This window comes from Anomaloglossus baeobatrachus, chromosome 1 (genome assembly GCF_048569485.1).
Source record: "Anomaloglossus baeobatrachus isolate aAnoBae1 chromosome 1, aAnoBae1.hap1, whole genome shotgun sequence".
NCBI classification, from domain to species: domain Eukaryota; kingdom Metazoa; phylum Chordata; class Amphibia; order Anura; family Aromobatidae; genus Anomaloglossus; species Anomaloglossus baeobatrachus.
Window position 1 is genome coordinate 768,662,284 of NC_134353.1, and position 17,188 is coordinate 768,679,471.

The 17,188-nt window shown below is 50.5% G+C and overlaps 1 protein-coding gene across 1 annotated transcript in view; it reads left to right on the forward strand.

Annotated features, from left to right (window-relative positions):
• LOC142299924 (selenoprotein M-like) overlaps positions 1 to 16,670 on the forward strand; it is a 45,734-nt gene extending 29,064 nt beyond the window's left edge. Inside the window, exons 3-4 of the mRNA XM_075341859.1 lie at positions 10,824 to 10,902; positions 16,527 to 16,670. Coding sequence (XP_075197974.1) covers positions 10,824 to 10,902; positions 16,527 to 16,670 — 223 coding nt within the window. The remainder of the gene's footprint in view (positions 1 to 10,823; positions 10,903 to 16,526) is intronic.
• The last annotated feature ends 518 nt before the right edge of the window (positions 16,671 to 17,188 follow it).

Genomic DNA, 17,188 nt, shown 5'->3' on the forward strand with positions numbered 1-17,188 from the left:
ACACCAGTAGCATTGACCGGGAAGCCGAGGAAAATAAGGAACACCCTGTTAACTCCACAGGGGTCCTGGAGTACGCTGTCCGTGCGCGTAGGGGGCACAACCGGACAGGTGGCGCAGCAGGTGCGTTGTCCGTGTGCGTAGGGGGCACAATCGGACAGGTGGCGCAGCAGGTGCGTTGTCCGTGTGCGTAGGGGGCACAATCAGACAGGTGGCGCAGCAGGTGCATTGTCCGTGTGCGTAGGGGGCACAATCGGACAGGAAGCACAGCAGCCGCAGCCCAGTTAACGCCACTGGGCTGCTATAGCAAGACTGGAACGGCAGGAGGGAAGCACGGCACCTGACCCTGATGTGCCGAGCCACGAATCTTGGCGTGACAGGCACCGTTCGCCTAACCCTACCTACCGCTTCCCAACATAGGCTTATGCCGCAATGAGGCTCTAACATGGAGGTGTGCTCTGACTGAGCAAAAGTGAAGACTGCGCACCTCCATGTTGTCTCCAGCCCCTTTTATAAGCTGGGTCCGCCCCAAACCCAGGGTGGAACCACCAAGGTCCAATAGCAGAGTGCCATGTCATCAGTGACGTCACATGCGACCTATCCGGAACCGCCACGTCATTGATGACCTCATGGCAGCCACTCCCCAAACACTTCACCAGTCATCGTCTGACGACCAATACTGATGTGCCAGATCATAGGGGCGGGCCTCTGCGAGCCAGTCCGGAGTTGCCACGTCATCAGGACACCTGACACCCTCTGCCCTATCAGGGCCTGCCACCTCACGGACATGCTCAGTGAGGTCCTTACCGGACCTAGCCTCTGATGCACTAAGTGCCTGAGCATGCTCAGTAGCCTGAGCCACAGGCTTAGAAAGCAGACTATCAGTTTGAGCATGCTCAGTAGGCACATCCCAGAACTTAACACAGCACGAAGTCCAAGTACCTGTGCAAAGAGGCTGTTAGGGTTAATTGTGGGAGCATGCTCAGTAGCCTGAACTGAGGACTTAGTCTCAGACATAACACAAACAGGCTGAGCATGCTCACTAGGCAAAACACCGGGCTTAGACTGTGGCTGGGGTAAATCGGCGCACGCATGCGCACTAGCCGCCTCTCCACACTTAGACGTGGTGGAAGGAACAGCCAACTGGACGACCCGAGGCACGGCCAAGAACGGCAGCCGGCGCCTGGGCGCAACAGGAACCGCAGCAGGCTGCTTGCGGCTATGGCGGCGCCGGTTCGTAACAATTGTCTTCCATGAAGATGAAATTAGTTCTGTGTTGTTCATGCAGAGGCACGATGACTGGATTAATGATGTCGTTCAAGTAGTAGGGGCTTGTCACAGTACCATTCGCAAAGTGTAGGGCAGTTCTGTATTGACTAGGTACACCTTCCAACAGTATAACACCAACATCACCACCAAAGACTTGTCTGGTGACAACAGTGGCTGATACACAGCGCTCTCCTTGATGTCTCCAACATAATTTCTGCTCAGCATGAATTGACTTTCATCAGTGAACAGCACAGCACAGGTACTTCATCCAGTAAGATGACGATGCCTGTGCCTAGTGGTGCGGTCAAGTATCCTTGAAGGAAGTCTCTTACACAGACGTCATTGATTTCAACAGTTTTGAATGGTCTGACGTGATGCTTGGGTACCACTTGTGAGGCAAATCCCGGGATATGAAGATGAATTATGACTCCAGTCATAATCCCTCATCACTCCCTGGCAGTGCCCCCTCCCTTCTTGTTCTCAGTGTTCCACTTACACCTCCATGGCCATGTCCTGTGATATGGAAATTAGGTGGTGTGGGAACAATGGACACAGGATGACTCCCTGCCGTCACCCTGTAGTAGGAGCTGCTAGCTAGTTAGCAAGGCTATGGAAATAGCCAGACAGAACGACTCCAGTAAAAAATGGTTCATATCTCGCAAGCCATATTTCCGATAAATATGGCAACCATAAAAATGGTGTCTCTGCATGCGGACGATGCCGGCACACCCTTTTTATGGGAGCAGGACATTGGGAAATGCCCCAGGCGTGATATCAGCCAATGGGGAACTGGCAGACAGGTCATGAGTCCCCTCGTTCTGTAGCTAAATTCATAACTGTCACAATGAGAGCATTGGCGTCCGCCTACGACGCTCCCAGGCAAAGTTATGGCCATATTCCATGTTGTGGATTTTGTCCATAACTCCAGCCAGGGGTGGAGCAGTGCTCCCTGTGAGGTCACGAAGGTAGGAGGGGACCTGGATTTGGCCAGGTTGATAACCCTACTTCGGCCATTTTCCAGTGTTCTTTCGCTGGGGGTCACGTGTAGGAAACATCTGTGGGAGTTCCTGGAAACCTGGTCTACAGCGCCCCCCTGTGGCCAGACGCACAAGGTAACTGATTGAATTGCATACCTGTTGTAAACCATGCTTTATCTGTAACTGTACTCTGACATATGTATATTCTGTAGATTCCCTATTGTATATATTGTAGTTTCTAGTGTGCTTTAGGCTGATTAAATTATATAATTAATCTTGGGCTGTTCTGTTATCTCGATCTTGAATCCCACGTCTGTGTGTTCGGCTAATAGTTACCGTGAAGCGGTTGGTGGCAGCGAGTTTGTGCCAAGGATTATTGTGGGGAGGCCAGTGAGATTCGGGGAGATTTTATATATTCCGCCCGCGGAGGTCGGGGGAATATATACCCTACTCTCACCGGGGACCCTTCAATAATCGGCATAAGTAGTATAGCGGCCTCCTTGCTTATTGTCGGGCAATCCCATAATTGGCCTGACTATAAGAGGGGCGCTAGAGAGCGCGTCACGTGCTCTGTCTGTCGGTCGGGAGGTATAAAGGAGGGGTGACCCCCACTTGTTACCCCCCGATTGTGACGTACTGGTAGCCAGCGCGGGGGATTTCTGAGTGACCCCCCGGTGGTTTGTGACATATTGGTGGCAGCGGTGGGATCGAGATAATAGTGTGTGTGAGTGTGAGACCCATACTCCCAGACACTAAAGACTGCCTGCAGCAGCTGTGGCTGCTGGGGTCTTCAGACTAGCTCAACACTAGAGTGTCAGAGTGCAGATACTGTAAGGTGTGTGGAGGCATCAGGTGTCAGTTCTGTGTCAGTGACCAAAAGTCTGCAAGAATGGCTGATGGCACCAGGAGCAGAGCTATGCAACTGGCCAATGCTAAGGCAGGAGCCGAAGAGAGGGAGGACGGTGCTGTGGACAGCAATGAGGAGGTTGCCCACGAGTCCTCCAGGAGCTCGACGCCAGAAAACCGTTCTGCCGAGGACATTGCACAACCTGGCACTGCTGGACAAGATGAGGAGGAGCTCACCCAAGGTTCCTCAACGAGCCAGATGCCAGCCCTCCGCTCTGAAAGGGACAGTGAATCGCCTAGCTCTGCAGCGTGCCGCAGATCACCACGTGCCATTCCACCGAGCCTGGGAGGCTCGGATAGCCTTCTTCAAATGGCTATGGCCCTTCTCCAGGCTGGAGACCAGAAGGGCTACAAGGAACTCCTGGCAGAGCGCAGGGCAGAGCGGCAGGCAGCGCGTGACGCTGAGGCTGCGGAGCGGCACGCAGAGCGTGAGGCTGCAGAGCGAGAGCGGCAGGCAGCGCGTGAAGAGCGAGAGCGAGAGCGACAGGCAGACCGTGACTACCAGCTGCAGCTAGCTCAGCTCCGGCCCTCATCAGCCACACGTGACCTTCGAGACACCAAACTTCCAAAGGTCCGTGTTGAGGACTTCCCAGTGCTGGAGAAGGATGGAGACTTGGACTCTTTCTTGACTGCTTTTGAACGGACTTGCCTGCAGCACCATCTGGACAAGGACCAGTGGGCCAAATACCTGACCCCCCGTTTAAGGGGTAAGGCCCTGGAAATCCTTGGGGACTTGCCTGCTGAGGCAGATCAGGGCTACGACACCATCAAGCGGGCCCTGATCCAACAGTACAACCTCACTCCGGAGTCCTACCGCAAGAAGTTCCGGACCCTGCAGAAGGGACCAAAGGACTCCTGGGCTGACCACCGGCGGGCACTTGCCCGAGCTGCCGACCACTGGACCCAAGGCCTGCAGCTTTCCACCGGACCGGAGATCCTGGACTTGTTCATCACGGAGCAACTCTTGTGGAACTGCCCTGAGGATCTCCGCCAGTTCATCCGAGACCAGAAGCCAAAGGGGTCCACGGCTACAGCTGCCCTTGCCGATGACTACACCAACAACCGGGCCCCTGAGGCCAGGAGAGCGGCCACCAGCAGCACCTGGAGAGGGGGTAAGATGAATTCTGCGACTGCCCCACCTGCCCCTAGACTGCAGGGGGTGTCCCCCTCAACTCCCCTCTCCAGGCCCGTGGCGGAACCAAGACGGTGCCACCAGTGCAACCTACCTGGACACTTCAAGGCCATGTGCCCTCAGCGTCCCAAGGCCCCGGCTCCGTCCCCGTCCCAAGGGCCGCCCAAGGTGTATTGTGTGGGTGGGGGTGGTGGTAGGTCCCTGGACAGCTTCCAACCTGTCACCGTCGGCCGGTCTGTGACCATAGGACTGCGAGACAGCGCCTCGGAGGTGACTCTGGTGCGGCCTGAGATGGTGTCCCCCCAAGACTTGATCCCTGGAAAAACCCTCGCTGTGTCCGAGGGCGAGGGGTGAGGGAGGTGGGGGTAACTGATCGGATCCCCGCAAACGTGCTACTTGGGACAGATTTGGGGCAGATAACCTCCCAGTTTGGGCCCCAACCAAGGGCTGAACCTTCAGCCAGTACTGACATGCCTCCGGACAATGTTAATGTGTCATCTATGAATGATGTAAGGGAGGAGGGAGTGAACTCTGATATTTCTGCTTGCATAGACACCATAGACACACACTCAGCTGCAGCTGTGACAGGGGAGGGGGTCAGAGAAAGGTGTGACAATGCCTCTACAAGTAACCAGCCTGTGAGCTGGGATCTGTTGCCCTCTGCAGGGATAAGCAGAGAGCAGGGTGCTGCAGGGGGAGGACCAGTGTGTGGGGTGGGGGCTACCACAGCAAATGTGGGGTCCCCAGAGATTTCACAGCGGGGTTCTGTTGCTGCAGGAGGGGAACAGGCAGGTGAGATTGGGGCCGGTCCAGGAGCGGAAGTGCTCCCAGGTAAGATCTCGGTGCATGGTTCCCCCACAACCGGGGTGTCAGGAAGCCAGGTAGGTCTGCCTGAACCGGCGACTTGGTCAGGAACGGAGGAGGAGCAGGCACGACCCACGGTCGCAGCGGCTGTGGCCGCTGTCACCCGCAGTGGGAGTGCTGGAAGCCAAGGGGCCTCCCAGAGGTCCGATAGCTCTTCCCCTTCTGACCCAGTGGCAGTCGAGTCAGGTGGAGGCCAGGACACAGGTCCCGGGGTACTGACCGAAGATGTGACAGTCTCGTCGATTCTGGCCACATCTAGTCAGGGGTTTCAGGCAGCGTTAGAAGCTGACGACAGCCTGAAAGCTCTTAAGGAGCAGGCGGCACAGCCTCCCTCGGACTCGGACCCGGAGCGAGTGGTCTGGGACCAAGGACGGCTGTACCGGGCCACGGTCCAGCAGGGTTCACCGGAGGCGTGGCCCAGGGACCGACAGTTGGTGGTACCCTATCCGTTCCGGACGGAGTTGTTGCGGATCGCACATGAGATTCCGATGGCCGGACACCTAGGGATCGCTAAGACCAAGGCCAGGTTAAACCAGCATTTCTACTGGCCAAAAATGGGGGCCGATGTGGCTGCCTACTGCCGTTCGTGTGAAACCTGTCAGAGAGTGGGGAAGGCGGGGCCACGCCCCAAAGCCCCACTGGTATCTCTGCCAATCATCGATGAGCCTTTCAGGAGGGTGGCTGTGGATCTGGTCGGCCCGCTGGCCATCCCCAGCAGCTCCGGGAAACGCTTCATACTGACGGTAGTGGACTATGCCACCCGGTACCCAGAAGCAGTGGCCTTGTCGTCCATTCGGGCTGACAAGGTGGCCACCGCATTGCTGGAGATTTTCTCCCGAGTGGGTTTTCCCCAGGAAATGCTCACTGACCGGGGGACCCAATTCATGTCCCAGCTGATGGAGGCCCTCTGTAAGCAAGTCCAGGTGCGACATCTGGTGGCCAGCCCGTACCATCCACAGACTAATGGCCTGTGCGAGCGGTTCAATGGCACCTTAAAGCAGATGCTTAAGATGTTGGTCGACTCCCATGGGCGTGACTGGGAGCGGTATCTCCCACACCTGTTATTTGCTTACCGGGAGGTTCCACAGGCCTCAACAGGATTCTCACCGTTTGAGCTCCTGTACGGGCGACGTGTGCGGGGCCCCCTGGCTCTGGTGAAAGAGGCTTGGGAAGGGGATTTGGCCACCCCTGGAGTGTCGGTTATCGAGTATGTCATGCGCTTCCGGGACAAAATGCAGGCCTTGACGCAACTGGTACACGACAATATGGCTCAAGCCCAGGCCGATCAGAAGCGTTGGTACGACCAGAACGCTTGTGAGAGGACCTACCAAGTGGGTCAAAAGGTGTGGGTACTGGTCCCCGTACCACAGGACAAGCTTCAGGCAGCCTGGGAAGGCCCATACCTCGTGTACCAGCAGCTCAACCCTGTGACGTACCTGGTCACCCTGGACCCTGCCCGTGGAAGGCGGAAGCCCTTCCATGTGAACATGATGAAGGCACATCATGAGCGGGAGGCATGTGCGCTCCCCGTGTGCAACCTGCCCGAGGAGGGAGAAGCGGAAACCCTCTTGGATATGCTAGCCCAGGTTAGGGCAGGCGGATCCATTGAGGATGTGGAGGTTGGCCACCAGCTCTTGGAGGACCAACGGTCCCAGCTGTGGGCCACCCTACACCCCTTCCGGGGGTTGTTTACCAACCAGCCCGGAAGGACTGACTTGGCTGTCCATCACGTGGACACTGGGGATCATCCCCCGATCCGGCGTTCAGCATATCGGGTCTCCCTGGAGGTGCAGCAACACATGCGCCAGGAGATTGACGAGATGCTGAAGCTGGGGGTGATCCAGGCATCCAACAGCGCTTGGGCCTCGCCTGTAGTCCTCGTCCCTAAGAAGGACCGAACCACTCGGTTCTGCGTGGACTACAGGGGGCTCAATGCTGTCACGGTCGCCGATGCGTACCCAATGCCACGCATCGATGACCTGCTCGATCAGTTGGCCGGGGCTCAGTACCTGACCATCATGGACCTGAGCCGGGGATATTGGCAGATCCCCCTGACTCGCAAGGCCAGGGAACGCTCTGCCTTTATTACCCCATTTGGACTGTACGAGTCCACGGTGATGCCATTCGGGATGAGGAATGCCCCTGCCACTTTCCAGCGGATGGTCAACACCCTGCTCAAGGGACTTGAAGGGTACGCGGCCGCGTACCTGGATGACATTGCCGTCTTCAGTCCCACCTGGGAAGATCACCTAGAGCATCTAGCACAGGTGCTCAGGCGGGTCCACCGGGCAGGTTTGACCATCAAGCCGGGCAAGTGTCAGCTGGCCATGAGCGAGGTCCAGTACCTCGGTCACCGGGTAGGCGGGGGAACACTGAAGCCCGAGCCTGAGAAAGTGGAGGCCATCGCATCCTGGCCCACCCCCAGGACCAAGAAGCAGGTGATGTCCTTCTTGGGGACCGCTGGGTACTATAGGAGGTTTGTTCCATGCTATAGTAGCCTGGCAAAGCCCCTGACGGACCTCACCAAGAAGAAGCTGCCCTCTGCAGTCGATTGGACAATGGACTGCGAGACAGCCTTCCGGGCCCTAAAGGACGCCCTGTCCAGCCCGCCCGTGCTACAGGCAGCCGACTTCACGCGGCCGTTTGTAGTACAGACCGACGCCAGTGACTTCGGCCTCGGTGCGGTGCTCAGCCAGGTGGACTCTGCGAGCCAAGAGCACCCAGTCTTGTACCTGAGCAGGAAGCTGTTACCAAGGGAAGTTGCCTATTCCACGATGGAGAAGGAGTGCCTGGCCATAGTGTGGGCCCTGCAGCGTCTGCAACCCTATCTATACGGGCGCCACTTCATCGTGGAGACGGACCACAATCCCCTCAGCTGGTTGCACACCGTCTCTGGGACGAATGGGCGATTGTTGCGATGGAGCCTTGCGCTCCAGCAATACAACTTCACCATTCGCCACAAAAGGGGCCGTGACCACGGTAACGCAGACGGGCTGTCCCGACAAGGAGAGGTCGCGGACGGGCGCACGGGGGAACACCGGAGTGTGCTGCCCCCTAGCGCCCTCAAAAGGGGGGAGGTGTGAGGCAAATCCCGGGATATGAAGATGAATTATGACTCCAGTCATAATCCCTCATCACTCCCTGGCAGTGCCCCCTCCCTTCTTGTTCTCAGTGTTCCACTTACACCTCCATGGCCATGTCCTGTGATATGGAAATTAGGTGGTGTGGGAACAATGGACACAGGATGACTCCCTGCCGTCACCCTGTAGTAGGAGCTGCTAGCTAGTTAGCAAGGCTATGGAAATAGCCAGACAGAACGACTCCAGTAAAAAATGGTTCATATCTCGCAAGCCATATTTCCGATAAATATGGCAACCATAAAAATGGTGTCTCTGCATGCGGACGATGCCGGCACACCCTTTTTATGGGAGCAGGACATTGGGAAATGCCCCAGGCGTGATATCAGCCAATGGGGAACTGGCAGACAGGTCATGAGTCCCCTCGTTCTGTAGCTAAATTCATAACTGTCACAATGAGAGCATTGGCGTCCGCCTACGACGCTCCCAGGCAAAGTTATGGCCATATTCCATGTTGTGGATTTTGTCCATAACTCCAGCCAGGGGTGGAGCAGTGCTCCCTGTGAGGTCACGAAGGTAGGAGGGGACCTGGATTTGGCCAGGTTGATAACCCTACTTCGGCCATTTTCCAGTGTTCTTTCGCTGGGGGTCACGTGTAGGAAACATCTGTGGGAGTTCCTGGAAACCTGGTCTACAGCGCCCCCCTGTGGCCAGACGCACAAGGTAACTGATTGAATTGCATACCTGTTGTAAACCATGCTTTATCTGTAACTGTACTCTGACATATGTATATTCTGTAGATTCCCTATTGTATATATTGTAGTTTCTAGTGTGCTTTAGGCTGATTAAATTATATAATTAATCTTGGGCTGTTCTGTTATCTCGATCTTGAATCCCACGTCTGTGTGTTCGGCTAATAGTTACCGTGAAGCGGTTGGTGGCAGCGAGTTTGTGCCAAGGATTATTGTGGGGAGGCCAGTGAGATTCGGGGAGATTTTATATATTCCGCCCGCGGAGGTCGGGGGAATATATACCCTACTCTCACCGGGGACCCTTCAATAATCGGCATAAGTAGTATAGCGGCCTCCTTGCTTATTGTCGGGCAATCCCATAATTGGCCTGACTATAAGAGGGGCGCTAGAGAGCGCGTCACGTGCTCTGTCTGTCGGTCGGGAGGTATAAAGGAGGGGTGACCCCCACTTGTTACCCCCCGATTGTGACGTACTGGTAGCCAGCGCGGGGGATTTCTGAGTGACCCCCCGGTGGTTTGTGACACCACTCATCTTCCTTAAGTGTGACTGGAGTTGTGTGACATTCATCATCTGGTCCCAAAGGGCATTGTTCAAAATTAAATGATCATCAGTGTGGGATGTGGCCAAAGGACATCCACTTCTATGCCTTTCCGTGACTCTTCCAGTCTCTCTGTTGCAACCTGCTGATGACACTCTAAGCTCAGTGGCCACGTCCGTCTGAGAACATCCTGTTTGCAGTCTTGCAATGGCAAGATATTGTTGATCAATTGATAGGTTTAGTCTTGGGGTACTTTGCACACTACAACATCTCAGGTGCGATGTCGGTGGGGTCATGTTGAAAGTGACGCACTTCCGGCGTCTCTCTCGACATCGTAGTGTGTAAAGCCTAGATGATACGATTAACGAGCGCAAAAGCATCGTAATTGTATCATCGGTGTAGCGTCGGCGAAAACCATAATTACCTTGCTGCAACGTTCCGATGTTGTTCCTCGTTCCTGCGGCAGCACACATCGCTGTGTGTGAAGTCGCAGGAGCGAGAAACATCTCCTACCTCCTTCACCGTGGCTCCTGTCGGCTATGCGGAAGGAAGGAGGTGGGTGGGATGTTTACGTCCCGATCATCTCCGCCCCTCTGCTTCTATTGGCCGCCTGCCGTGTGACGTCGCTATGACGCCGCATGGCCCGCCCCCTTAATAAGGAAGCGGGTTGCCGGCCAGAGCGGCATCGAAGGGCAAGGTGAGTGCATGTGAAGCTGGCGTAGCGATAATTTTCGCTACGCCAGCTATCACCACATATCGCAGCTGCGACAGGGGCGGGGACTATCACACTCGGCATCACAGCATCGGCTTGCGATGTTGTAGTGTGCAAAGTACCCCTTGGTCTCATGATGTCAAAATGTGAATGGCATGATGAGGACTGTTTTAATACCAATTCTAATTAAACCCTCATATTTATTTGGGCGATTTATCGATCAAACACCTGATGTGAATTTTGTCATTAAGCTTCTTGCTAGAGAAAAGCAAGTTGTGCAAAAAGAACTGAAAGACTGAAAAGTTGGACATGTGCATCTCAAAGTTTAGAGAAGGTCACATTAAGTTCACCTCAAAAGGTTAGAGGGCATTTTAGGATCATACTCAAATTTCACCAATATCTCTAACTTTTTGTGAGTAATGTATAAGGCAAGCAACTTTCAAACAAACATCTCTAACGTACAGGCACCCAACCTGTGTCTATATTATTCTCATTTCCTTTGAGTAAAATCGTAAAATATTTTCAGGGGCTAAAACATTTACCATGAACATTGCCTTTAGTATAAAAAGTGTGTTTTCTTTAACGTAACCTTTTTATAGCCATAACCTTAAATATGATTCCAATGATGAAATCGAACCTCAGATCATTTTCTACAATTATAAGAACGAGGTCCTTAAGGTTTGTATATGTGTGATTACAAGTGACTAATGCAATTCAGGTAGTAGAAATACTTTATCTACTTATTAGGTTGAATTTACAATCACAGGTTTCTGAATTATTATGTACAGATGTTTGCAATATTAATAATTACTTCTATAATGCCAACATATTCTGCAGCACTTTACATTTTAGAGGGCTCATGTACAAAAAAAAAAAAGAAACTTCATTTGACACATACCAAGAGAAGTACGGAAAGGCCCTGCTTCCAAGCTTACTATCTATGAGGAAATAGGGGTGACAATAAGGGTAAAAAAGTGCTTGTCCCCTATGGTCCAGCCATATATACAAGGCAATATTATAAATGCTGCATACAAATAATGTTGTTTGAACCAACCAGTATCTGTATAAGTACCGGTACAAAGTGCTACCAAGTGCATGGAAGGTCTAAGGAAAACTTAGGCCAATATAAAAAAACCCTGTGTATTTACATCAAGTTTAAAACTGTGGAAACAGAGAATTAACTGGATAGTCCTGGGTGGTTTATTCCAGAGATCTGGTGCAGCACAGGACAAGTCCAGAATACAGATTATAGAGGATGTTAGTCTTATGTCATTAATGGAATTATGAGCATGGGTAAATTGATAAAGAGAGATGATGTAAGAGATGTAGGCCAATGCAGAACTGTGAAGAGCTTTGTCGGTGAGTGATAAGTTGATATTGCACTGCAGGGGCAACCAGTGCAATGACTGGTACAGGATTGAGGTATCAGTGTACCAACTGAACAAGAATTTAATCCTGGCTGATTCTTTCAGGATAGATTGGAGAAGGATAGGTTAGTAAGAGGGAAACTAATTAGTAGAAAGTTGCAATAGTCCTGTCGAGAATAAATCAGAGCAACAATAAGAATTTTTGCACAGTCAAAGGTAAGAAAAGATAGAATTCTAGAGGTGTGTTTGAGGTGCAGTTATTGGATATAGGGAGTGAAAGAAATATATGAATAAAATATAGCCCCAAGATGGTGATCATACTGCTTTGGAGTTATGGTAGAACCAAACTGAGAAATGGCAAAATTGGTTTTAGATGTGTTACTATAGGGAAGAAACATAATGTTAAAGACAACAAATACACAATTACTGCTATTTTGTAATAATGCAGCGGTGATGTAAAGATATAATTGTGAGTGTCGTATAGAGATGGTTTTCCAGTACAATATGTGACAGAATGAATGCTGTCATTCAAAAGTGCAACTCATCCCGCAAAAAAACAAGCCCTCATATGGTTATAGTGCCTGAAAAATAAAAACAGTTATGGCTCTTGGCAGAAAGGAAGGAAAAATGAAAACGAAAAACAGAAAATCACCGGCTGGTGAAGGGGTTAATCATGGAAATAAAAGCAATGATTCAATTCATCACTATTTTGTGGATGTTGAATTTTTTTCTCCTAATTTTTACATCATTACCTGAAAGATGGTAAAGTTCTCTCTGCACCGCACCCTAATCATGGATCTATCTAGAGTCTGGTGAGCTGACACATACCTCTTAGTTTTCCCGTTAAAGGAGTTGTCCGACATAAACTCCAAAAATTATTTTAAGCTAATCTGTGATGTATTGTCATATAAAACATCCCTACATTATTATTTTTTGTTTGTTTCTGTCTTTTGCTCCTCTTGAATTGTCCCTTTATTCTCTGCAGACAGTTTATTTACATGCAGCTCAACCAAACATGACATTTTCCTGTGCCAAACTTCACAGTCAGAGCTGGCACCGCCCGGCCTCACTGTTCGGCCCCCGCCCTCTGCACACACATTGGCTGTCAGTGTTCTGCTCAACACTGACCTCTCATCGCTCCAGCAAAGATGGGCACATTACTATATTATATGTGCAGTGGATGTGAGGTGATTGTGCTGCATAAATGAGATATCACTGCTCTGTATTTCCAATCTCTGGTAGTACAGAGCAGTGATCCTGCTTCTCTCATCTGTGGCAGCACAATTACCTCACATCCACAACACATATAATGTAGTAATGTGCCCATTCCTGTCCCCATAATATAGTAATGTGCCCATCCCTGTCCCCATAATATAGTAATGTGCCTATCCCTGTCCCCATAATATAATAATGTGCCCATCCTTGTCTCCATAATATAGTAATGTGCCCATCCCTGTCCCCATACTATAGTAATGTGCCCATCCCTGTCCCCATACTATAGTAATGTGCCCATCCCTGTCCCTATAATATAGTAATGTGCTCATCCCTGTCCCCATGCTATAGTAATGTGCTCATCCTTGTCCACATACTATAGTAATGTGCCCATCCCTGTCCCATTATATAGTAATGTCCCTTTTCTTTGTGCCCATCCTGTAGTAATGTCCCCTTGGGTTCCTCTTCTTGTAGCAGTGCTCTGTCCTGTAGAATTGCTCCCTAGTCTGCCATTCTTCACACACACAAAAAAACCCAAACAGAAATAGTTTTCTCACCTGTCATGGTTCCCTTGGTGCCCTGTGTTCTGCCTCTTGCGGCCACAGCCCCCTCCTTGCTGATCACGACCTCTGCAGAGGGCTGTGCAGTCAGCGCTTTATGGCAGAGGACTGATTTCCAGGCAATGTGCAGGGACGCGCTCTCTATGCAGCCTCTCCAGTTATCTGCTGCTGGCTTTTGATTGGCCAGTGGCAGATCATAGCTGTATACAGAACTCAGCTCTGCAGAGCGCCCGGAAATTTGTCATCTGTTATAAAGCGCTGACTGCACAGCCCCCTGCAGACGCCGCGATCAGCAAGGGGCCTGCACGCCACAAGCAGCATCAGGAGCCGCAGCTGACAGCGCTTTATATCATATGACAGATTCCCAGGCGCTCTGCAGAGCAAAGCTCTCTATACAGCTACTGCAATGATCCGCTGCTGGCCTCTGATTGGCCGGCGGCTGATCATAGTTGTATACAGCGCTCCCATCTGTGCAGCGTCAATGAATCAGTCATCTGATATACAGCGCTGACTGCACGGCCCCAGCACAAGCAGCGTACAGCAAGGGGGCCATTAGCCTGCGCACCGCCAGCAGCATCGGGGGCTGCATGTAGCGTACAGGCAGTGAGATTCCTGCACTATGGGATGTGTGGGAGAGTGCAGGGAAGGGGGGCGGGGAAGCCACGCCCTATACATACCCAGCTGGGCGGGTACATGACGTCGGCTGTGATGCCCGTCGACAAGGCGAGCATAAGCTCCAGTTCTGTTGTCGTGACATCACAGGAAGCAGTAAAATCACGGCAGGAGCGATCAAATGACTGCTCTGAGCTAGGGGAGAGGGGCTGACAGCAGGGCAGGTAGGTAGTTACTATCTACTTACCTGCCCAAATGTAGCCCAATAGTGTAATGACAAAAAAAAAGGCAAAATAAGCCAGATAACCCCTTTAACTTCAACTGTTATAATTGTCCTTAAATAGAATCTGTCACCAGGTTTTTGACACCTAATGTGAGAGCAGCATAATGTAGGGGCAGAGATCCTGATTCCAGTGATGTGTCACTTACTGGGCTGGTCAGTGTAGTTTTGATAGAATCACTGTTCAATCAGCAGTAGATTATTATTAGAGAACTACTTTGTGTGCTGTCAAAGTAGTCCAGCATATCCATGAGCTCTGTATAACTGCTAGATCTGCAGCAGAAAAAACATTGATTTTAACACAATGACAGCAAGCAGCTCAGACACATCGCTGGAATTAAGGGCACTTTACACGCTGCGATATCGGTATCGATATCGCTAGCGAGCGTACCCGCCCCCGTCGGTTGTGCGTTATGGGCAAATCGCTGCCCGTGGCGCACAACATCGCTTACACCCGTCACATGGACTTACCTTCCCTGCGACATCGCTCCGGCCGGCGAACCGGCTCCTTTCTAAGGGGGCGGTTCGTGCGGCGTCACAGCGACGTCACACGGCAGCCGTCCAATAGAAGCGGAGAGGCAGAGATGAGCGGGCGGAACATCCCGCCCACCTGCTTCCTTCCTCATTGCCAGTGGACGCAGGTAAGGAGATGTTCGTCGTTCCTGCGGTGTCACACATAGCGATGTGTGATGCCGCAGGAACGATGAACAACCAGCGGCATGCACCACCAACGATATTATGAAAAGGAGCGACGTGTCAACGATTTTTGACGTTTTTACGATCGTTGATCGTCGCTCCTAGCTGTCACACGCTGCGATGTCGCTAATGACACCGGATGTGTGTCACTAACGACGTGACCTCGACGATATATCGTTAGCGATGTCGCAGCACGTAAAGCACCCTTTAGGGTTTCTACATTATGCTGCTCTCAGATGGGGCGCAAAAACCTGGTGACAGATTCCCTTTAAATGAAATCTCTTTTTTCAAGTATCAGAGCTGTCTTTCAGATTTTTGAGATGCTGTTTACCGCAGCAACCATTATAATTGGCAAAACAAATTATGTTTTTTTCAGATTTCAATCAGAAAAGTTTAAATTAATTTAGATTAACGTTTTTGTGATTGAACAGAAATTGGTCTGATATCTGTACATGCAAAGAAACCATTCATCTCTAGTGACAGTATGTAACAAATTAAAACAATTTACATCCTAAAGACCTATAACGCATCCACAGAACTGAATAACAAATCGGATATACTCATAAATACACCATTATAGGAACACTGCTGTGAAAACCGATATACTGTATTATGTGATACCTAGTACAAGGCCATAAAGGCAGGACATGGCATAGGAATTTTAGGCGCACGAGCGAGAGTCCATGTGGTATTTACTGACTCCATAGACCCTGCACATCACAATGTATTGGTTTCTCTTGAAATATTACTTTTTAGTAGTTTTTTTTACATGAGCCCAAAGTGTTTCTAATTCTAAAGGCTGCTTTACACGTGTCGAGTAATCGTGCGTTCGCATGTGCGATCGCACCCGCCCCCATCGTTTGTGCGGCACAGGCAATTTCTTGCCCATATTGCACAAAGTCGTAACCCCCCGTCACGCGTACTTACCTTCCAAATGACCTCGCTGTGGGCGGCGAACATCAACTTCCTGAAGGGGGAGGGACGTTCTGCGTCACAGCGACGTCACACAGCGGCCAATAGAAGCGGAGGGGCGGAGATGAGCGGGACATAAACATCCCACCCACCTCCTTCCTTCCGCATTGCCGGCGGGACGCAGGTAAGCTGTGTTCATCGTTCCCGGGGTGTCACACGGAGCGATGTGTGCTGCCTCGGGAACAATGAACAACCGGACGTTCGATTTTTCGAACATGAGCGACATGTCAACAAGCAACGATAAGGTGAGTATTTTTGCTCATTTACACTCGCTCGTAGCTGTTACACACTACGATATGTCAAACGATGGAAGATGTGCATCACTACGACGTGACCCCGACGACATATTGTTTGATATATCGTAGCTTGTAAAGCCCGCTTAACTGTCCAAGTAGTGGAAGTCCAATGATATCTATACAAAAATGATCAATATTATTTGAGATCTTGAGGCAAAAGCTGTCAGATCGATGGGGAGATAGTATATAGCTCATAATCAAAGTGCTATTAGGATATGACATATTTATATGAAAAAATGTATCTTATTGGTAGAGTTTTTTTTATAACCTAATTCAATTATTACAAATTTTTGAGTATATTTTCTAGGTGACCAAAATTAAGCAAAAAACAGCTGCTGAATTAAGTGCAATACTGGATGAAGCAGGATTTTACAAAAAATCTCAAAAAGGAGAAGAGGTCCCGAAGGAATTCCAGCACTATCCATTGAAAGCACCAAGGGATGAGCTATGAGCCCCACACGTACAGTGATCGTGAGCGCCAACTCCAGCCAAGAAAACGGCAGATAGTTTTGTTTTTCTTTAATACAAGACTAAAAGAATTGGAAATTAAATGTATCAAGGACTTTGTAGAATTTTACCTTTTTATAATAAACTATCATAGCCAGTGGTTTGTGTGACTGTAAATTTACTAAATGATGATATATTTATCCCAGTATCATGATCAGTACAAAATTCGAGGCATTCAATAAAATAACTTAACAGCTAAACCAAAAATGACTCTAGGGACAAGCCAACCATATAAATAATATCTCCAAACATAGAAACATTCATAACAAAACTCTATATAAATTTGTCTTACAGTGAACAAGACAGGAGGTAATAACCAAATATCCAGTCAGTATAAATCAGAATAAATACAGAGCGATGTGGAAAATATTCATAATACTGAATGTGCAATGCAAAAAAAGATTCCTTTATTAACTAATAAAGTACTTTTCTTATTGTAGTGGCAGGAATTATATGCGGTTC